The sequence below is a fragment of the Desmodus rotundus genome, chromosome 9 (genome assembly GCF_022682495.2).
Source record: "Desmodus rotundus isolate HL8 chromosome 9, HLdesRot8A.1, whole genome shotgun sequence".
NCBI lineage: Eukaryota > Metazoa > Chordata > Mammalia > Chiroptera > Phyllostomidae > Desmodus > Desmodus rotundus.
The window spans coordinates 55,319,242-55,342,572 of NC_071395.1; the positions used below are offsets into that span (position 1 = coordinate 55,319,242).

Here is a 23,331-nt window from a genome sequence, read left to right on the forward strand (position 1 = left end):
GGGAGGAGAAGGCAGCCCATTGGTCCAGGCTGAGGATGTGCGGGTGACTGACAGTTTCAGTCACCTGTCAGGATGAGGTGCTGTGTCTTCCTCAGGACCGGTCTTCCCCTCCTTCTTGGGGTCTTGCGGCGGAGGCTGCTTCTGTTCACGGTTTTGGAGGGCTGGTGGGTGGGAGGAGGAGGGGGACGAGCCGATCCCACTTGTGGTGGGCCCCTGAGCGGAGCCTGTCGAGGCGTGAAAAGGGGCGGCCGTGGAGCGCTGGGAGGGTGGGCGGAGCGGGCGCGGAAGGGGACGTGGGCAGGGATGGGGACGTGCGGCGGGGACGTTTGGGGATGGACGCGGGCTGCCTGCCGAGGGGAGGGGGCGGCCGAGGGGCGGGGGCGGCCGAGGGGCGGGCGCGCGGTCAGGTGTGCGGCGGCGCAGAACCTGGCGCAGCTGACCCCACCTCGCCTCTCCGGGTCGGCCCGGCGCGGAGCGTGAGACCTCTGGTTGCGGCCCTTTGTTACCACAGGCTGGTTAGGAAAATCATTTGGTAATTTAGTGGTTACTTGTTTAACGTCGGGGAGTGGCGGGGGGCGGGGGGACAGAGCTACGGCACTTTTTTTTTTTTTAGAGGTTTCAGAGTTGCTCAAGTGATTTTTTTCTTTTTTAACGATGGAGTTGTGTGCCCTGTAAACCTGTTTATGAACAGACACCCTCTTGAACCATGCAAGATTGCACAAATCATGGAGTCTGGGGCAATGAATTTTCAGAAACGGGTTTAAAACCATATTCATACACAAGGGCGGTTGAAAGTTAATGGCAGTATTGAATTACGACCAACTACAGTTGCTTTTCATAACATTCTGGTGCTCAGACATCTTGTCCTAAGGTTAGCCCCAGATGGCTTTAAAGCTCAGAGTCTTGGAAAGGTTTTTGCTTCGTCTTCCTGTAATTCCTCCCATGAAAGAGGTGGTTGGGACACTTCTCATACAACCAGATGAAACTGTTAAAAAGTCGTTTGGATGCTTACATGACATTGAAGGCATTGCAGTCTCTTTCATAAAAGGAAGATGTTGCAATATGGCCTCAAAATTATCTTAGGGAAGAGAGTTCCTGTTCTCACAAGATGGGGATAGAATTCGATTATTTTAAGATGTTTTCATTGCTTATTGCTGCTGCTCCATCTTTTCGTGGATAAATTCCTCAAATGTTGATTTTTTAAAACTTTAAAAAAAGTGATGTTCTGAAATGTAAAACATTGTTTCCCACACTAAATTAGAATAAATTTGTGCCTGTGTTATTTGCTGTACATATTAATCTGCATTTTAAAATGATTTACCCGTGTTTAGCATACTCTTTTAGAACCATGGGATTTTAAAATGGCATAAGATTTCTTTATTATTATTATTTAATTTTTATTTTTCAATTACAATTTACATTGAATATTATGTTGTATTAGTTTCACATGTTCAGCACAGTCTTTAGACAATCTTCTACTTTACAAAGTGTTGGGAAGAGACTTAAGAGATTTCTGTCACCTGTTACTTACCAGTAAAGAAACAGGTCTAGAGTCAAGTGTGCGGTTGTCCAAGTTGACACCTGGTGAGGACCTGGAGCTGAGGTTTTCACATTCATCCATCTAGTGCTCTTTTCAGGACACTTCTTTTCAGTGGCCCAGAATTGTGTGTTTCTTATTCTCTGGGTGTGTTATTCCACCTAATAACACATCCAGGACAGAGGTGGCCTGCCCTTCTGTCTCTTTTTAGTACCTGTTTTTTAATTGTACTCAGTGTTTGTCTATAATACCTTTAAGTTAGCTATTTGGTTAGTATGTGTACCTGATTTCACAGAAAGCAGAGGAATTGTAATTTTCCTTTGACCATTTAACAACAGAAATGGTGTTGAGCTATATGTGATTGTTTTTATCTCTGTGTCTGACAGACCTATTAGGTATTTGATGATGTTGGCCAAGCAGTTGCTGCTATGTTTATGTTAGCTCTTAAAAAGTGGAAGAACACTCAGCCTGGGTATGATAATCAAAATGTTGCTTTGGGAAGTCTGCTACATAGGAAGTATTCTGGGGGTAGGGTGAGCTTTTAAGTTACTGAAAAGCTTTTGGATAGTGCCACATTTATTAACTCCCCTTTTGCCTTTTACAGTTTGTTTTTTAGCTCATTATACAACACTGGACTGAGCAAAACAAGCCTTAATGATTCCTTCAAGTGATTTTTGGGCACTGGGCAAAACAACTTACTCAGGCATCTAATATGTACTATCCAAATTGCTGATAAGTTGAAGTTCTTTGTTGGGTAGAGTTGCACAACTAAGAAAAACAGGAGATGAACTCATGGTACAAATTATCTCTGGCTTGGGATTTTATCTTTAGTTCAGGGATCAGAGTTTTAATAGCAAATTATTGAAATATTTGGAATAATGAAACCTTTCTGTGATTTTTTTTTTTAGTTTACTGTTTTAGGGAAACTGTTCACTTTCATTACAAATTAGTGAACAAATATCTGAACTGCTTTTAAAGTTAAAAGGACATTTTCCAATTTCCAATGTTAGTTTTATTCTTAAGAAAACTATTAAATTACTTAAGAATATTTGCATAGGACATTTATGTCATAAAAATCAGTAGATGTAATATAAGGAAAATCAAGATACCAGTATAATTCTTGTTTAATGTAGGAAGTACAGTGTTGTTGTGTTTTGTTTTGTTTTTTTTAACATCTTCAACCATGATGTTCTTGCTTCCTCAATATTGCAAGAAGGCTTTTAAGACTATGATACATGAAACATCACTGTCTTATAATACTGCTTAGAATACATAATTAGTGTGTTGTACCTACTTGTGCAAAAAGGCCAACTTTTTTTAAAATAAGAATGTCCCTGACTATTCGTAATCTAAATTCTAGCTTCAGGTACTTGAAATAAAATATAGGCTTTACAGAAAGAGGATAAGACATAATGAAATGTGTCACTCCTGGTCAGGGTCAGATTGACATGTGGAGCCTTGAAAAATGAGAAATAGTACTGTTCTCTTTTTCCTCACCCCCTAGCTCTCCCACTCCCCTTTTTGCAGGAGGGTTGACCTGGTGATTGTAAAACTAGAGAGAGTACAGGTAGCAGACAGTCATGAATGTACGCAATAACTGGGCCAGCCTTCATGATGTACTATATTAGAGAATGTAGAAACATGCTTCTCTGAATCTTTTAACAATTCTCAACTTAAACTGGGAAATGTCTAATGTATTATGTACATGTACAATCAGTCATAAGAGAACAGTTTTCAATTTGTAAGTAAGCTTTTAGTATGATAGAGCCTGCAGTTTTTAATTTTAAAGCTTGATTTTTAGGAAAAGAATTCACTCTTGAGATTTTTTTCCCAGTTTGTATTGCTTGGAAGCACAATCCTCATATCTTGTTTCCTTTCCAAATAAAAAGGGACTAGTAAGGATCTGTAGAGTTAGAACATCAAGAAAATCTGAGCTGTAAATCAGAAATGAATAAGGTGAGGTGAAAAAGACATGTGGAGTTCATCTATGGAGAAGGAAAAGTTTGCTTTTTTCAAAACCATTTTTCTCAAAAGATAAAGGTGATGTGTAGCCTCTTAATGAATATGTGTGCATAACTTTCTCTGCAGTGGTGTTTTTTTTACTATAGATGATATTTCTGGGAAGAGAATTATTGATTAAAGGAAATCTAACTTTTTAAGGCTCTTAATGCATGTTGCCAAACTATCCTCCATTGAAGCCTTGATTTCAATAACAATATTAGAAACAATAATTTGGGGGGGGGGTTGTTTTTTGTTTTTTGTTTTTTGTTTTTGAGAGAGGGGAAGAGAAGCAGAAAGAGAAGGAAACATCAATGTGTGGTTGCCTCTCGCCCGGCCCCTACTGGGGACCAGGCGTGTGCCCTGACTGGGAATCTAACCAGTGACCCTTTGGTTTTCAGGCTGGCACTCAATCCACTGAGCCACACCAGCAAGGGCAGTGATTTCCATATTTCTATGAAAACTCTGGAAGTTTACATAGGAAAGTTTTAGAAGTGGTTTCCCTTGTGTTAGGGATGTGAGATTGGGAGGAGAGGTATTTTTATGTACTGATGTTGCATTTTTCAAGAAAATTATTTTGTAATGTTTTTAAAAGATAGAATATAATTATAATATTAGCTAACACATTGTACTAGTAACCTTTCCTTTTTTTTAATGTGGTTTATTCATATCATCCTCCTGACAATACAATGAGGTAGATACATTTACTAACCCTATTTACAGATGAGAAAACTGGCAGGTCTAGGTGCAACAGCTGTCATAGAGTGGGAGTCAGAACTCTTAACCCTCTCCTAATACATTTCAAGTAACTGCCTTCAGTTATACTGAGTGTTAAGGCAATTACAGAGACCACTTTTGCTAAGATTTTCTAGGTATGTCTCCCCAAGTTCCTAGATTATGATTGCTTATATATTTTTAATGCAGGAGGTAGAATTTAGATATTGGTATGGAAATCCTTAAGAAAAGTAAGGTCCAGAATGTTACACGCTTTTTTTTTTCCTCTTTGATCAGCTACTTCAAGTGAACATTTATTGCATTTGGGGGAACACTGGCTTCCACAGAGACCCGTCTGGAACTCCTGCTTGCTTAGTTCTGTCTCCACCAGAGCAGGTCTGGCCTGTCACTCCTGGTTAGGGTCAGATTGACATGTGGAGCCTTGAAAAATGAGAAATAGTACTGTTCTCTTTTTCCTCACCCCCTAGCTCTCCCACTCCCCTTTTTGCTGGAGGGTTGACCTGGTGATTGTAAAACTAGAGAGAGTACAGGTAGCAGACAGTCATGAATGTACGCAATAACTGGGCCAGCCTTCATGATGTACTATATTAGAGAATGTAGAAACATGCTTCTCTGAATCTTTTAGCAATTCTCAACTTAAACTAGGGAATGTCTAATTATTATGTACATGTAATGTTCATAACACTTTTGAACTGTTATGTACTGTTCTTTGTTTTTCTTTACTTGTACACGGTGTACTTCTGTACAAGAACTGGTCCCATTGGTTTAAATAAGTTTGAAAATCCCAGAAACAGTGCTAGAAGGGGGAAAGAACAGTTTATCATATACCTCGCGTTTTCTCTGCCTCTCATTCAGTTAAAATATTTTGCAGCTCTCTAAACTTAGGAATGCTTTTAGCATATTTCTTATACACTCCAGAGGCACTCTAAATATTTAGTTAAATTACCTTCAGTGTTAGATCTGCTCTAGCTTTGCCGGTTGAGTTTGTTAAGTCATGTTGAGTTCTGTGTCGTCTGTGTCTGTCTTTGTGTGTATACAGCCTGAGGCTTCAGGGATGTCATCTAACTGGTGTTTGGCAGTACAGTCCCAAAGATGTGGTGGGGATTAGGGGACTGTGACAACCCAGGACTGCCTCAGGGAAAGGACGGAAAGAGTAACTTCATTTTTATTGAGCAAACACTGTTCTAAGTACTTTACAAATATAAATTCTTTTAACCAGTTTGTAACTGAGCACTTACTGTTTGTCTACGTTCCTATATTTAATCCTCACAGCAACCCTGGGAGATAGGCACTATGCTCTCATCTTTGTTTTACAAATGAGGAAACTAAGGTCAGAAAGTCAGATAGTAAGGGGTGGAGTCAGATTTCCAACCTGGTCTGCCTTTGAGCTTTTCCTTCACACGAGGATGATGTTCACGTCCAAGTCCAAGTCGGAAATAGCCATCACCTCATTTAGGGTGCCTTTAGGGTTTGAACCTGTTTGGGTCATTATCCTGTTTTGCTGATGGAGTAATGTTTGGCCACAGAACTCTCTTTGATGCTTTTGCTGGTGAGATCAGAGGAATGGTCTCAGCAACCTGTGTGGTGACAGTTTCTAAAACAAAATTTATTGTATCAAATGGAAATTATGAAAAAAATTATTTCTAGCCTGTTGTGAAATTGGCTTATCAGCTACTGTTGCCAATTCTTGTTAAAATTAAAGCTTCTTAATGTGTTCAGCAAACTCATCAAGCCAATAAATATTTTTAAGACCAATCCATATTACCACAGCCATAGCCCCTTTCCCATGGCTCCACCCTCTGCCACTGTTCCCTTGAGAAAACTTCAGTTGTCACCTGTGGCAGACACGCAGTTGTTACTCCCCCCAAACCAAAGAGGCTTACTGAAAACCCTAGAAAGTAGCAACTCCTGAGAGAGAATAGAGAAAAGAGAAGTTCACAAGGTATGCTTAGTGGATAGAGAAAGGAGAAAGGCTAGAAATAGTGAGGCATAAAGGAAAGGAAGAAACTGTTTTGCGGGCTAGAGGTACAGCTTTTTTCAGGTTTTCTTAGCATTAGCACCTGACTTAGTTGTGAGCCAGCTGCATTAACTTTGTGCTCCAGATTTGTATACAAATTGAAATTTTTATGATTGCATCCAGGTCCCTCCTCTAGGAGCTTCACAGTTGTTTGTGCTAATTAGGACATAGTTGTTAACTTATTTAGATGACCTTTTGAAGTTAAATCATATGTTTATTTCATTTGTGGAGAGAATAAAACTGAATAACTGGTGTGGACTATGGAAAATATATTAAAGGTAAAATATTAAAGGTAAATTTGTCTAGATATAAAGTATTTTTTGGAAAGCAACCTAAAAGTTTTCAGTTCAGTGAAGTGTTTGTTGTATGTAAACTAAGCTTTAACCAGAGGGAAAATTGGCTTAAAGACATTTTCTACAATACTAGTTTTAGAGTTCCAGCTTTTTCTAAGTTGGTTCATTGCATGACCTACTTCAGGAGCAGAATTATATAGACTTGTAGACTATTATTGCTCCTTGTTTATCTTCTTCAGAATACTTTTTGCATTTGGTTTGAGGGGAGTAAGACTTCTTATCTGAATCCACCATATTCACATCTGTGTGCACATGACAGATTTCAGTTCTGCTGTGGTTAACGCAAGTTATCTGACTTGCCCAACAGGTTCTTGGGTGGAGCTCCCCATGAACAGCAGCAATGACAATGATAATGGCAATGGGAAAAATGGGGGGCTGGAACACGTCCCTTCCTCATCCTCTATCCACAATGGAGACATGGAGAAGATTCTTTTGGATGCACAGCATGAATCAGGACAGAGCAGTTCGAGAGGCAGTTCTCACTGTGACAGGTAAGTGAGGTTTTGGTGGAATTCAGGAAACAGATGGGTACAAGGTTAACTCCCATTAGGAAAAATAAATGACTTACATCTTCAGTTCATAAAATATGACGCCCAATTTATTACAGTATGTGTATTTTTTTAAAGATTTTATTTATTTATTTTTAGAGAGGGGGGAAAGGAGGGAAAAAGGCGGGGAGAGAAACATCCGTGTGTGAGATACATCGATTAGTTGCCTCTCGCACGCCCCCAACTGGGAACCTGACCCACAACCCAGGCATGTGTCTTGACTGGGAATCAAATCAATGACCTTTCAGTTCACAGGCCGACACTGACCCACACCAGCCAGGGCGCAGTGTGTATATTTAAATCACACAGTTCATTCACAAGTACTTGTGTTTCTCCCAGATTAAATCAATTTCCTTATCAGATTGTATTGTTCTTAGATGTTTTATCAGTTTAAAACTCAGTGGAATAAGTGTTTATTTATAGAGTTAACCCAGCTTTCTCCCATTGTCCTTTTTGTGTCCTTGTCTCACAGCTCTTAGTCTGCCTTGAATATAGTTATCTCTGTGTATATCTGTCCTCCCTTCTCTGTGAGGCTCTGTGAGGCCGGGTCATGTTTCATCTCCTTGGTATTCCCTCAGTAATGGTGCTGGTAGGTAGTAGATGCTCAGTAAAGCATTTACATTATAGGAACTGCAGTTTGGTTCAAGTTAGAGTAATGTTTGCAAAGTGGAAGCACTAACCAAGGTCTGTAAAGACAGTTAATTTTGAAGGCCATTCTGTTTCCTCAGAGGAAGTTTTTGTTCAGACCTCATTTTTCTCTGAGTTAGAGAAACTAATTCCACTGATTAAAGTGAAACAGTAAGAATATAGAGGTATGTGTGGGCAGAATGAAATTGAGCTGTTTGTTTAGTGTTTTATTTTTTTTTACATATTGATTTTTTTTTTTTTTTTTTTTTTTTTTTTTTTTTTTTTTTTTTAGGGAGAGAGGGAGGGGAAGGGAAGAGAGAGGGAGAAACATTGATTTGTTGTTCCACCTATCTGTATATTCATTGGTTGACTCTCGTATGTGCCCATGACCGGGATAGAACCCTCAACCCTGGCATATCAGGATGACGCTCCAACCAGCTGAGCTACCCGGCCAGGGCCTGAGTTGTTAGTTTAATTTTCAATGTAAGATTCTCTTTTTTTCAGAGGGACTAGATATTAAATGACAAACTGTTATCATTTGACAATTCTTAGACCAGTGACAGCCATGCTGATAGCATTACAGGGTATTGGATAATCTTCTGGTTAATTAAGAGTTAATTGATATCAGCCATGTAGAAAATGCCTGGGGGGGAAAGATTAAGGAAATATTTAAAAATGTAAACAGTGATTGTCTCCAGGGGATGGAATTACAGATTTTTTTCCTCTGAATATTTTTGTGTTTTGTAAAAATTATGTGTATAGCACGTATTATTACTTACCAGAAAAAGTATAAATGGAGAAATAGAGGTAACTCATGATCGAAGTGCTGTGTGTTTTATGATCCACTGATTTTCCCAAGGCAGCAGAGGCCTGGTTTGAGGTCTATAGCTATGGCACAGTGTGCAGCCCTGCCACCCCGTCTCATCGCTGACTTATCCCTGTGCTCCTTAAGAGCTTGGGATGGCTCTAGTAATAAGCAGGAGAGTGGATAGCTTTCTGAGCAGCTTGCCTTTGATTCCAGTCACGACAGCATTAGTCTTTCAGAATGAGGTTTTTGTTATCCAGGCAGATGTCAGACATACTGCGGGTTCAGTTCCAGATCACCGCAACAAAGCTAGTCTCACAGTAAAGTAAGTCATAGTCTTTTTGCTGGTGGAGGGGCTTCAGTTTGTGAAAAATGCAACATCTGTAAAGTACAGTAAAGCAAAGCACAATAAAACATAGCAGAAAAAGTAAACTATAAATGTATTACATTCATTTCATGGGACTCCCTGGTGGGTTTCTGAAGTTTACTGCTCATATGGTCCTGTTGATAGGCTTTTACTCTACATTTAAGTGTGTGACCCTTGATCACCCATGCCAATGTGTTGCTTCACCTGGTGGTCACTTGGTGCTGTTACTGAGCAGAGGAAAAGTCACTTGCTCACCTTTCTGGTCATCTGATTTCATTGATGGTTGCAGTGATACCTGTGATCAAATACGAATTCACCCTCCTGTGATCGTGTTTCAGCTGGGTTTCCAACCACGTGAAGTAAGGTGTGGCAGATGCTTTTGAACACTTTCCTGTCCCTCGGCTTATATATCTGCAGGCCCTGGCTTACTGGTTGTCTTTCAGGGAGGCCTAGAACTCCAGTGCAGTAAGACTCTTGGGATATCTAACACACTTTAACATTTAAAAGTGTCTTCAGCCATGGCTGGTGTGGCTCAGTGGATTGAGCGCCAGCCTGTGAACTGAAGGGTTGCTGGTTCAGTTCCCAGTCAGGGCACATGCCTGGGTTGCAGGCCTGGTCCAATAAATAAAATCTTAAAAAAAAAAAAAAAGTCTTCAAAATTCACGTCATTTGAATTGTCATACATCTGTATATTTGAAGTTGTTGAGAAGTGTTCCTTGTAGGTAGCAAAGTTTTAGGATTATTGGCTATTGGTCCCTAATTTATGTACACTTTAAGTTTAAAAATGATTTCATAGATATACTTTTGTCACTGTGGTAGTTGTTAGAAGATAACACCTATGTGTTTTGCTTTGCGTTCCACCCTGTTGTAGCAGTTTTCAACCTATGATTCATCCAGACAGCTTTTAAAAATACCAGCACAGCAGACGCCATCCCTGGAGATTCTCATTCTGTTGTCAGGGGACGGGTAGAAACAGGAGAATATTTAAAAATCTCCCCAGCTGATCCTGACATGAGCTGGGGTTGAAGCTCTAATACAGGGGTGTCAAACTCACTTCCACCAGAGGCCACATAAACTTTGAGGTTGCCTTTTAAGGGCCGAAATAATTTTAGGACTGTATAAATGTAACTACTCCTTAACTGTTAAGGGGTTGAAATTACATTCAGCCCTTTGAAGGCAACCTCGAGGCTGATGTGGCCCCAGGTGAAAATGAGTTTGACATCCCTGCATCTAATGCGTTCCAAAGTGCTAGGAGTGGTAAGCAGTTTACCAAATACATGTTTAGTATTTCTGAGCGAGATGGGAGCAGTGTCGAGAAGAGTGTGGAAGTGGAACAGTGCTTGGGGTGGACTCTCACCTGTCGTGCTGCTGCCTTGACCTGCTCACGGCTCTGCAAAGCTGGCCCTTAACTTGACCTTCGGCTGTGAACCCAACAGAGTTATGAGCGTAATGACAGTAAACTAAGATTTCTAGTTCAAGACAAAAATTTTTCAAATACATTAATATGTTTGTTTCATATGGAATCAGCTTTTGTCTTTTCCTACCTTCCTTTAAGGATCTCCTGTGTCAACTGTAGTAGCCTAGTACTCCTGGGCTTGATCTACCTGATATATTTCTGGTGACTATACTTTTTTGAGTCAGTTTCACCAACATCTCTGTATATGAACATTGTACACATGCTCATGATAACTTTAATACTTAACATCTGTTCTGTTGAACATTTTCCATCTCTATTTGAATTTAGATTTTGGGGGACAGTGTTTAGTGAAAGACCTAGAGACTTGCTATGGAATTATACAGGGAATCATTGATAAAGCTAAAAATAGGACTTAGCACATTACATTCATCTAGTGTATCAAGTACAGTTCATGGTCATGTGTCTTTGTCTAAAAATTTATCTGTAAATTTTTATAGTCCTGGGACGACATTTTGTATTTTTCATTAAAGGTTATATATTCATATACATACATATATGTGCATATACAGATATATATGTATATGCTTACCTAATTCACTGAAATATCTCAAAGCAAATATTTCTGAAATAAGCAGAATAGTGCTTCTCAAACTTTTTGGTCTCTGTGCTTCTTTACACTCCTAAAAATTATCAGGAATACCACAGAGCTTTTGTTTTACATGGATTGTATATTTTGGTATTTACTATATTAGAAATTAAAACTGAGAAAATTTAAAAAATATTCAACAATAATAAACCATTATATTTTAACATAACTTTTTAAAATGGAAAATAACTAGTTTTCACAAACAAAATTAGGACTAGTGGCACTGTTTTACTTTTTTGTAAATCTCTTTAATATGTGGCTTAGAAAACAGCTGGATTCTTGTGTGCATTTACATTCGATCTGTTATAATGTCACACATGTAACCTTTAGGAAATTTCACTGCATATTCATGAGAGAATGAGAATGAAAATAGCAAATGAATCTAATAATAATATGAAAACAATGTTAACCTCCAAGACCCTTTGAATGAGTCTTTGGAAACTGCGTTCACACTTTGAGAACTGTTGGTGATGAATTATTTAATGATGAAGGAACTTTGAAACAAAGAACCCCAAACAAGGTTTCTGTGTTTAAAGATCATTTTATCTTTATTGGGGGGGAGTAAAAATAAAATGTGACAGTCCTGCGTCTATAGGTAATATTTCCTTTGCAGAGTTATCATTGTGAAGGAATTTATCACCACAGAAAAATTTCAGAATTTTTTGGAAGTAAAAGTGCTCAATTTCATTTTTTTCTTCTATGGGGTTATGGTATACTTCTGAATTGCTGCTTTTCACAGCCATATTACTATGCCTTTTAATTTTCTAATTTCTGGTAGGGATAATTTATTTGACAAAATGGGATAATTTATTTGACAAAATTATTAATGACTAAATTCTTTCTCTCCTAGCCCTTCCCCACAAGAAGATGGACAAATTACGTTTGATGTGGAAATGCATACCAGCAGGGACCATAGCTCTCAGGTGTGTGTGTGTGTGTGTGTGTGTGTGTGTGTGTGTGAATTTACTTTTCTGATTCACAGTGAATAGTTACAGAAATGCAAGCCTGTATGTTTGGCTAAAATATATTAAAGAACTAGAAGACTTTAAAAAATAGTTTGAAGCTGTTTTAAGTTACTCAGTTTCTGTTTTGGAATTCCCTTAGGATGATATAGTCCTTGTTGTACTCCTTTACAACTGAGAATTTGGGGGCATATCACCCTAAAAGAATTGGAAAATGATTGTCTATGAGGTATCATTTTACTGTGCCAGGCTAGTTTTCTTGAGTTTATAAATAGAAAACCAAAACACATGTCTTCATTTAAGGTCACAAAATAAATGAAAAGGGAGGTGGTTGTAGAACCAGGTATGAAAACTTTCACTGCATGAAAGCAGTGACTTTTGAGATGAATTTCAACAGTTAAGAAAAAATTGATCTAAATTATGCAGGTTCCTTAAGTTAAATAAGGTAAATTCAGCTCACTTAGGAGTTGACATTGTTGGAAGTATAGATGGATATGGTATTTAAAACTTATAAAGGTCTAAGTTATAAAATTTGTGATAAGTAATTGTGAATGATTTAGAATGTTCATAGCGAGCCCTTAACTTTATTGATGTGTCAGGTCACCTCAAAGTGTCAGAGTGCAGATTCCTGAGGATAGGAATGATTCTCCTTTTCTTTTGTGTTAAGGTGCTTGAAGAATGTGTGTTGATTGAATGTTTAAATACATTGTAATAAAAACTTTGCTTTGTGGGGTTCTCACTGTATATGTCTTGAACCCTTTGCACTAGAAATATTTTGCCTGTTATCTGGGATCCACCCACTATTGTTCCATTTCAGAAGCCTGCATGATTTCTTCCTACTTTGACTTTGCTCTGTTTGTGCTGTTCTCTGAAGCCCAGGAAACCTCTGGGATTGAATACAAATGTATTTCATGATGAACTGGGCTCTGTGGAGTAGCTTAGCTCTCATGCAGGAAGGTGTCTGACTGGACTTGCCAAACGACTGGCTTTTGTGTGTCAGTTTGGCCGTGTGCAGTAAGCTATAACAATGAAGAAGGAAGTCTGTGAAGTTTCTGTGGCACAAAGTATAGTAAGGAATGCCAAGATAGAGAAATGAAATTAATTTTTTGCTTTTAGTCTGTCCTGAGGAAAATGCCCTCAATCCGTATTGTCTTTTGTATGGATACATTGAAAATCTAGAATAGCATTTTCCAATATATATTTTGAGGAACATTTGCTCAAGTGGAAACCCCATAAAATCATTCTGATGTCAATTAAGTGGGAAAGGATACAGTGCCTGGGCTCCCTCACCTCCGTTAGTCACAGCAGGTAGTAATGTGTTACAGGCTCTGATGATTCCTGCAGTAAAGAAATCTGTTTATTTAAACCAAGTATTCCCCAATTATTTATTTGACCATAGACCTCCCTCACCCTCCGCATATACTTTTTCCCTCTAATAATCTATTCGACATCCTAATGGACCACTTTGGTCAGTGTTCATGCAGTGGCAGGTGTACAATTAGACTTAACTGATGATTGAACTTAGGGGACTCCTGGAGTTGAAAATGTAAGACTTTTGGCCTCTAGGTCAGGTTATGATAGTATTGCTGTGTGATTCCTATTCAGAAACAAGTACCTAAAAGAACATTGGTTAACATCAACCCTTTGATAAGCAGTGTAACAGTCAGATCAGTCAGTTTAAATAGGGTTACATGTTTGGAAAAGCAGTTTAACTTTTACACATATATCGAAAGCATTATATCTTTCTTTTTCCAGTACTCACCCAAGGATATATTTATTGATTTTAGTGAGAGAAGAAGGGGGAGAGAGAGAGAAAAAGAGAGATATGGGTTGGTTGCCTCCTCTATGCATCTCAGAACCCTCAACCTAGGTATGTACGCTGACTGTGATGGAACCTGTCGCCTTCTGGTGTATAGGATGACGCTCCAACCAACTGAGCCACCTGGCCAGGGCATCAGAAGCGTTTTATCTTAGAGTAAGACTTTTAGTGAAGGAAATATCAGTAGATACAATTTATTTAAACTTTCAAATAGCCTTTTAAATTGCTGCTTTTTTTTTTTAATTGCAGAAAAGATAATATAAAATTAATCAGTTTAGAGTTTGGGAGGATGAAAAATTTTTTTCATGAATGAGAAGCAAGTATAGGGTTAAGAAACAATTTAAAGCAGTTAAACAAAGGACTAGTATGATACTTGCTCTTACTGAATATTTTTATATATATCTATCAGGACTATGACATTTTCAGCCTCTTCTAGGAGGAGGAAGGAAAAATATTGATATTTATCAGACACATTATTGGTGCTAAATTTACTTTTTTAAGTTTTTCCCTTTTTTAATGTTCTCATTTCAGTGCAGGAGGTGATATTATACCCATGAACAAATGGGAAAGGTGAGGCTTAATTAAGTTACTTATCTAAGATTACAAAGCAAGTAAGTGATAGAGCCAGGGCTGTTTGAGCCTGTGACCACCACTCCTTCTACTAAAATAATTCACTGAAAGGAATTGGTTTCAGGACAACTCACAAGGTCCTGAGTACAGACTAACACATGTCTGGTTAGTTACGGTATGAGGAAGCCTAAGTTAGAATGCATTTAAGCAAAAGGTCATTCAGACTGTATTTTCAGGATGGTAGTCCTCAAGAGTCTCATTTTTGTCACAGAAAATAGACTGTGAATTGTCTCTTGAAGGCATTTTGCAGTGTGTGTCTGGGACCAAAGAGGCCAGCATAGTGTTGGGTCTCTTTGGAAGGTGATAGAAATTGAAATGGTCCTCTCTTTCCCCTCTTGTAAACTGTGGTTTATCTGAACATGGAGCCCACAGACTGCAGTTTACTGTCCGTGTTTAGAGTCTTGAAGAACTTGAGGTGGGCCAGAGGAGGACAGTGTAAGGGGTTAGAAGCTGAGGGCTTTCCACAAGAGGACAGGCTAAAATGATCATAATCTACTGTTTGAATGTAAGTGTAGAGAGAGGGTTATCAATTCAGTTGAAAGCATAGCTCTTATTTAATTAGATTAAGTGCATTTTACTGTATTCTGAAATTCTGAGTTGGAAGACAATTTAAAACCTAAAACTGGCAAATTTAAGATTAATAAAAGGAAGCTCAGGGTTGATAGTAAATGAGGAGAGCTGGAGAGATTATGATCCTGATTCTAAAGTGATCTGGTTTTTTTTTTTTTAAAAAAATAATAGTCCAAAGATAACTTTGCTTCACTCAACTGAGAAAATTAAGTCATCTTAAAAAAAATAGAACAAAAAAATCTATTTTTTAATTCTCTTGGAAATTATGAAATACTAACTTGTTCACAAATTTAAACCTAAAACTTTGAGCAGTTTCAGAGAGAGACATGTGAGACCAAAGTTGGAAACTTAACAGAAAGGGTGTGCAGTGTGTTGAATATTGTCAGATACTGTGTGTGTACAAATTGGTCTATAAATAAATTGTAACAATTTATTGTTTTTGATTTAGGATGTTTTTAGATTTATTCTAAAGAGCCAACTCATGATTCTGAGTAACTGAGATTTCCCCAGGGGAAAAAGTTTAATCCTCAAGGCTACATTGTGTCATCCAGTGGAATTTGCAAAGTCCAGGTGCACTAAATAAGAATGATACTACAGTGTAGCAAAAATCCAGAGGGATGGTACTTTCAGTTTGATAGTAAAAAGGACTATCTGTATCTGGAGAGTTTTAAAGCTGCCTTCCATGGGCAGCTATTCCACAGAGAACTGGACCTGTCAAAAAAGAATCATGGGATATGTCAGGCTCTGCATTTTGTAACTACCTACTGAAAAGAATCAAAGCTTTGGTCAAAGGCTGGATCCTATTCAAACAAAATAACAAATCAAAAACAATTCTTAGCTTTGAGATCCTTTGGTTTGAGGTCACAGCATCACATTCCCTAAAACTGAATAAATAATGCTGTGTCATTTTTAGGAATGTCTCATTCCTATGGGTTCTATAATAAGAAAAGCGTTTGGGAAATTTGATTGCTCTAGGCCTGAAAACTTTAGGTTATTATTAAAGAGAAAACACATTTATTTTTCATTTAGTTGATACAAAAGATGTCAAATTCTGACTCTGTATAAAATACGTATTCCAAAAAAACCACAAAAACAGCCTTTTGTCGTAAGTAGTTTTGAATAGACCTCGGGAAATGTTTAGATAGTGATTTGTCTAGAAAAATAGAACCTTCTAGGGAGTAAAACCTATTGCTGAAGAGGGAGGGCTCTAGAAACATTTTGCCTGGGTTTGGAATCCAGCCCTGCTACTTATTGCTTATAGAACCTTAGGCAGTTACTTAATTTATATCTGTTTCCTCATCTGCAAAAATTGAGTATTAACAGTTCCTATTTTTACTGGGTTGTTGCATGGTAAAAGTAAATGCATGGGAAGTGCTTGGAGTTAGACTTGTCTCTTGATACATGCCTAATAAATACTATTATTATTTGTTTCCTTATCATGTCTCCTACTTATTTATTTTCTCATCACTTTATATTTGGTAGCACATACCAGGGGTGTCAAACTCTTGTTCACTGGGGGCCACATCAGCCTCGTGGTTGCCTTCAAAGGGCCGAATATAATTTCAGGACTGTATAAATGTAACTACTCCTTAACTAGGGGCAAGGAGCTCAACGCTGCCAGCGGGTAGAAACAAGGTACTAAGCAGGATAAAACAAAGTGGAGGGCTGGATTCAGCCCGCAGGCCTTGTTTCTGCCACCTGTGGTGTAATACTTTTTGATATGTTGTCTTTTATTTTTAATTATAAAAAGTTTTAAATACAAAAGTAGAGTATATTACAGTGGACCTTCATGTAAGCAACACCCAAATCAACAATTATCAACATTTTCCACACTTTAGTTAGCATAGCCTCAAATGTGCTTTTTCAAAATTTTTATATAATTATTTTTAGAGAGAGGGGAAGGGAAGATGAGGTGGAGAGAAATATCATTGTGTGGCTGCTTCCTGCATGCCCCCCACTGGGGACCTGGCCCACAACCCAGGCATGTGTCCTGACTGGGAATCAAACCAACGACCCTTTGGTTTGCAGGCTGGCACTCAATCCACTGAGCCACACCAGCCAGGGCTAAAATGTGCTTTTTTTTCAGGTTCACTTTTTTTTTTATTGAGGTTTAATTGAAGTTTCAGGTTCATATTCTATGCTTAGATATAAAAACAGTGAAACTCACTCCAGTTCTTTTTAAGATACTAAATACTCTGATCTTAGATTATTTTGTCAGCCTTTTTAGAAAAATGGCATATTTCTTACATAAAAATTACTGATGTTCAACCTTTTGATTTCCACATGATCTCTGAATTTGTCTTTTGTAGTAGGAAGAACTGGTATTCCTTTTTGTCTTTTTAATTTTTGAATTCTTCTTTATAGTCAGAAGAAGAAGCTGTAGAAGGAGAGAAAGAAGTTGATGCATTGAAGAAAAGTGTAGACTGGGTGTCAGACTGGTCCAGTAGGCCTGAGAACATTCCACCTAAGTGAGTTCTCACATGTTCTCTTCAGTGGGCATAATGGGTGTGTATGCGTTGGACCTGCTACTTCCCACACTATTTTCAGCAAATGCATTTCTGATACCTATTTCTGAATTTCTTCCCCCAGGGAGTTCCATTTCCGGCACCCAAAACGGTCTGTTTCTTTAAGCATGAGAAAAAGCGGAGCCATGAAGAAAGGGGGTATTTTCTCTGCGGAGTTTCTTAAGGTGTTCATTCCATCTCTTTTCCTGTCTCATGTTTTGGCTTTGGGGCTAGGGTAAGTACTGGGCAACTCGTACAGGTTTTTTTCATTCATTTTATCCTCATGTTTTACTTCTAAATGTAAGAAGCACATGTAAAATCAGTTTGTGTTGTTTTGCTATTAGTGTTTTAGTTCAAATAGGGTGTGAGCTTAAAAGAATTCTTAAGGTTGGTTGGTACAGTGATTAGCATTTTTAATTGTAGTTTTTTCTGAAAAATAAGTTCATATTAATTTCCTAAGTGATCTTTTTTTAAAGAGACTTTATTTATTTATTTATTTATTTATAGATAGAGAGGAAGGGAGGGAGAAAGAGAGGCACGAGAGAAACATGCAGCCTCTCACATACCCCCAATCAGGGACCTGGCCCATAACCCAGGCATATGCCCTCAACTGGAATCAAACCTGTGCCCTTTCGGTTTGTGGGATGATGACCAACCCACTGAGCCACACCAGTCAGGGCCTTAGTGATCATTTTTAAATGGGCTTGTCTGTGATTGATTTTTCTTTTTGGTTTTTGTTGTTGTTGTTTATAAATTACTCAGGATTATTTAAACTTTAATGTAAACTAATCATCAGTTTGTAAATTTGGGGGTTGATGTGGACTTTTTTCCCCAGCTGGGAAGATACGCCATGTTATTATATAGTCCTGGAGTGAAGCTGGTTGGTTGGTTGATGAGATACTGTTTTCTTTCTCTTTGTAGCATTTCCATTTGTTCTCCTAAAATTGGTCCCACATTTACCTGTACTTCATTCATTTTTCAGGCATGCCTTTTAAAGTCTTTTTTTGACTTGATTTGAGTAACTGAGGGAATATATTTTTGAAAGATTTTAGGAGTTAAACACTAGCTGTTAATTTTATTCCAAGACATACCTGTTATTCTCTTTAAGTGTGTCCAGTGGGTCACTTTCTGTATATAATAAGCAAAAGATACATCTTTCCTAAGCTTCCCTTTAAGGAGCTCAACATAATGGGAGAGATGTGCACAGTCGTGAACACAGAAACATGCGTGACTGTTCCACACACCCCCTTTGGTCTTCTGAGTGATATATCTGTCTTTGAGGACAGCGATCACAAACATCACCAGGGAAGGTGTTTGGGGAGGAAGGGAGTGCATGACTGTTTTATGGGGTTGGAATGGGGGCAGGGGTAGGACTTTCAGTTCCCTGCAATATTGACTGCACTGTGGTCCATTTGTCCTCATGAGGTGGGTTTTTGTACCTTGCAGTGTCTTTTCCTTTGCTGAATCCAGACTATTTCTCTTGCTGGCATAAGTGTAACTGTTGTTATAGGTGAATACAGGAAAGGGGATTTTAAGAGTTGGTTGATTTTATTACACCATTGTTTTATTCCATATTCCTTAACTTCCCTTCTGCTTGTGGTGTTCAATGGTAAAATACTTGCTTAGCACAAAAAAGTAATATTGGGCTCTTAGTCCTTAAGAATTAAACTGTTAGTAAGGGCCCTCTTGAAAGCACTGGCAGCTTCATAATTGGGGATATTACTGTTCAGTATATTTTGTATCTGAAGTATCTATCAGTCAATCTACAAAAACGTAGAAGTTTTTATCTACCGCAAAGGAGTAATCGAAAGGAGACTGGCCCTTCTTTACTTCTGGGGGAGTCTGTTTTCTCTCACCTTCCCTTGTCTAATCCCTGGCCCTACACTGTCCTGTCTGGCCTCAGGAGACCAGTTGGGCTGGCTGGTGACTAGTTTTAGGTCAGTCAGTGATGACTTCAGGGTGCTGGGGACTACGTACTTACACCTTTTGAGCGTTTTATAAGGACTGAAATTTTTAGTTACTAGAGTTTATCCTGTGGACAAGCCTATGTAGAACTGTTGAAATAGGTGAAAATGGTGCTCTCTGTTTCCTTTCAGCATCTACATTGGAAAACGACTGAGCTCGCCGTCTGCCAGCACCTACTGAAGGAAAGAAGCCCCTGGAAAAGCGTGTGACCTGTGAAGTGGTGTATTGTCACAGTAGTGTATTTGAACTTGAGACCATTGTAAGCATGACCCAACCTACAACCCTATTTTTACATACCCAAGCTCCAGTAATTCTCAAAATCCAGTATTTTATTCAAACTCTGTTGAGGCATTTTACTAACCTCATTCCCTTTTTGGCCTGTAAGACACTTTAGAATTTCCTAACAGAGTTTACTGTTGTTTAGAAATTTGCAAGGGCTTCTTTTCCACAAATGCCACCAGCAGATAATAATTTTGTCGGTAATGCTGTTGTCTCCTTTTAGTACCACCAGAGTGAGACCTGAATCATTCATGGTATAAATTTCACTCTTGCAAGATGACTCCCGTCTCTCTAAAAACAAGATCAAGTTGGCAAATGATATACAAGCTTTGTTGTTTTGTTTTTCAAGACAAAGGCAAGCTTCTCTAAGCTTGAACTTACTAATTATTAAAAAGAAAACAAGAAAAAAACCCACAAGACACAAGGAAAAAATATCCTGGGCAATAAAAAATTATTTTAAACCAGCTTTGGAGCCACTCTTTGCCTAAGCTCCTAATGGCACCTTTTCATTCGTAGGAGGTGATCTGTGTAAATGACAGCTATGAAATGGAATAGGAACTAAAACACATCAGCAGATTTTACTACTAGTATGTTGTAATGCTGTCTTTTCTATGGTGTAGAATCTTTATTTCTGATAAGGAACGTCTCAGGCCTAGAAATACATGAAACTGCTTTTGGGATTTTTGTGTGTGTGTTTGGTATTTTTATGTTTATTAGCTGCATGTGAATTTTTCATGACTTTCTTTACATTTAAAAATTTTTTCTTTCCTAAAAAGAGGCTTTGGAATGAGGTCCAGTTTGTGGTGTAAATACAGGCTGACTGTCTTAGGAAGCATCACGTCTGCTCTGAAGCCTTTAAACTAAAGGCGATTGTTTGAGTTATTCCAAGCACTTGAGCAACTTGGATAAACAGACTTGGTTTGTGGGAACATTGGACACAGTTCTGAAAAGATGCCATCTGTTGTTTTCTGATCTCCCCTTTGTTGATGTTTACTGTGTGATCTTCCTGAGGTGACCCTGTGAACTGCAGGCGCTGCCCACTTCCTGCTGTAGCCATCTTTTCAGTTACATCAAACGTCTGATGTTCCAGAACCCTCAACAACTTCCTTCAATGACATGCTTTTTTTTTGTTTGTTTGTTTCTAAAATGTGAAGCTTTAGGACCAAATTGTTAGAAAGCGTCAGGATTACCAATTATTTCAAGTAGATTTATTGGATTTCAGAACTCATAGCATGACTCTGAAGGATACTATTATATGTTTTATATATAAATAATTATGTTTATGAGATAGACATTACTATTGAATATTTAGAGAACCATTGTTAATTTTAAAACTAGCAATTTACTCATTAAATAAAGTGCATCAGGTTGACTCGAATAAAAACACTTGGACAACCAGGTTCACCAGTTTGCAGAAACTCTCAACTCTTTCCTCTCTCACATCAAGTTTTGTTAAATTTATGTGTTATAGTGGGAAATAACATATAGGTTAAACAAAAAAATTAATTTCTGACCTTTTTTCAAGTATATAGCTGGCTGTCTTTAAGAAAAAGATGATATATACAAAATAGTTTTCTGAATTACTTTACTTTGTTTTTCTTTCTAGCAGTGGATGCTAAATAATTTTGAATACATTTTTATTATACCTTGTTTCTATTTTATTCTTAAACCTGGTAACACTTGATTTGCCTTCTATAACCTATTTATTTCAAGTGTTCATATTTAAGTTTCTTTGGGAAGAACAAAAATCTGATGGCCCATTGATTTTTGTAAAGCCTGAGTAATATTAAAAAGGCTGGGCAGGTTAGGAGGGCTAAATAAATAAACTGATATAATATACAATTTGTATTACAATTGGTATCATGGGAGGGGAACGTAAAATTATTCTTAAAATACGAGCAATTTTTTCCAGGCGATATGTTACCCTCTGTTGAAATTCAGTAGCAGTTCTATCAGCAGTGTGAATAAACTTGGGTCTATTTATTTTTTCCACATTGAAAATAAATTTTAGTTCTGCCCTTTTTCTTAAAAATACCAGTGAAATTTTGGATTGTTTATTATAGGATCACAGTAGAACTTCTAAGATGGAATCCTGCAGGGTTTATCGGTGGCCCTACCATACGTGATGAATGTCTGTGTTCCTACCCAGGTGTGTGGTGAACAGAAGGAGATTATGTGATTGGAAAGGAGAACCCAACAACTAACTGTTGACATTTTAATGTTTAAAAAGCTTTACATCTGTTTACAATTTGGAGATAAAAAGGCAGGCTTCATTTTTTTTCTGTTTGATGAAAATTGGCTTAAAATATTTATCAATAGTCAAGAACAAAACTGCACAAACTTGCACGCTGAAAAGTTCAACATGCTACTTTGATTACAGTACAAATATTTACTGTCCTAAGAAATGAAAACTGAAGACTTAGCCAGGCAGATGAATTTTTAAGTGAACCAGTTGTTGAAATTATTGAAATTAACTGAGCCAAAGTGATTATGCATTCTTCATCTATTTAGTTAGCACTTTGTATCATTATATACAGTTTACAATACATGTATAACTTGTAGCTATAAACATTTTGTGCCATTAAAGCTCTCACAAAACTCTTTCTGTCCGTTTATCATTTTCAGTCATGTGTTGCCTGGGAGTTTAGAGGAGATGAGAACATTTTTATCATTGAGCCTGTGGGATTGAGTGACACTCCTGCCCCCAAGTGTCCTGCACCAGGGAGACAGGCGGCACATGGTGCGGTTGGTGTGTGAAGCATGACAAGACCGTGGCAGGCGGAGCCTTTTTTTTGCCTGATAGTGTCAGGACATCATTCACAGAGGAGGTGACATATTGAAAGGCCAGTAAGTGCCCTACAAGTGCAAAAGGGGATTAAGAGCATATCATGCCTGGGAAGGGAATGGCAGGAACTGACATGCAAAACTGCATTCCAGAAATAGTGTGAAGTTCAGTGTGGCTGGAAACACTGAGCAGAGAGGTCATTCTGCGTTGAACCAAGTTGAAGTGTACGTGGCCTGCTTGGGTGGAACTGAACTGTGTGTAGTCAGTTGGATCCCTTTTGGGGGCCTACTTAAAGCTGGGAAATGGCTGAGGACTTAAGTGTTAGACAGTTCTGAAAATGAAGGGAAGGCAGAGGCAGGACCTGTCAGTGCTGGAGGTAATGAAGGAGGGCCTGCAGGATGGGATGGGATGGGTTGGGACAGGTGGGTCCGGGTGGCTATGAAGTTACGAGGCACAAAGCGAGTGGGAAGATGGGGTTTGTGTTTGGTGCTGGTGTCTAGGGGAAGCCTAAGTATAAATTAGGTATAAATTAGCTGAGGAAGTGAGGACTGGAGGAGGAATAGAGTGGTAAGGGGAGAGAGATGATTCCCATGTTTAATACATTGAACCTGGTTTGAACATAACCACTTAACACAGAACTAGAACTCAGAAGAAAGGTCTAGACTGGAAGTGAAACCATGAGATGCAAATGCATATATATATTATACAGTGATTAAAGATTTGGACACGGGGAAAGAAGAAAGGAGTTGAAATAGCGGTGAAGTATT

At 38.3% G+C, this 23,331-nt stretch overlaps 1 protein-coding gene across 3 annotated transcripts in view; it reads left to right on the plus strand.

Annotated features, from left to right (window-relative positions):
- The window catches only part of LOC112305112 (BCL2/adenovirus E1B 19 kDa protein-interacting protein 3-like), a 23,142-nt gene extending 762 nt beyond the window's left edge, over nucleotides 1-22,380 (plus strand). For 2 of the 3 annotated variants that reach the window (XM_024560783.4, XM_053911002.2), the window contains exons 2-6: nucleotides 6,948-7,131; nucleotides 11,901-11,973; nucleotides 17,396-17,499; nucleotides 17,621-17,770; nucleotides 19,632-22,380. In XM_024560783.4, coding sequence (XP_024416551.2) covers nucleotides 6,948-7,131; nucleotides 11,901-11,973; nucleotides 17,396-17,499; nucleotides 17,621-17,770; nucleotides 19,632-19,680 — 560 coding nt within the window. In that variant the 3' untranslated portion in view covers nucleotides 19,681-22,380. Of the gene's footprint in view, nucleotides 1-424; nucleotides 533-6,947; nucleotides 7,132-11,900; nucleotides 11,974-17,395; nucleotides 17,500-17,620; nucleotides 17,771-19,631 lie in introns of those variants that run through there. The other variant, XM_053911003.2, reaches the window with a different exon arrangement.
- The last annotated feature ends 951 nt before the right edge of the window (nucleotides 22,381-23,331 follow it).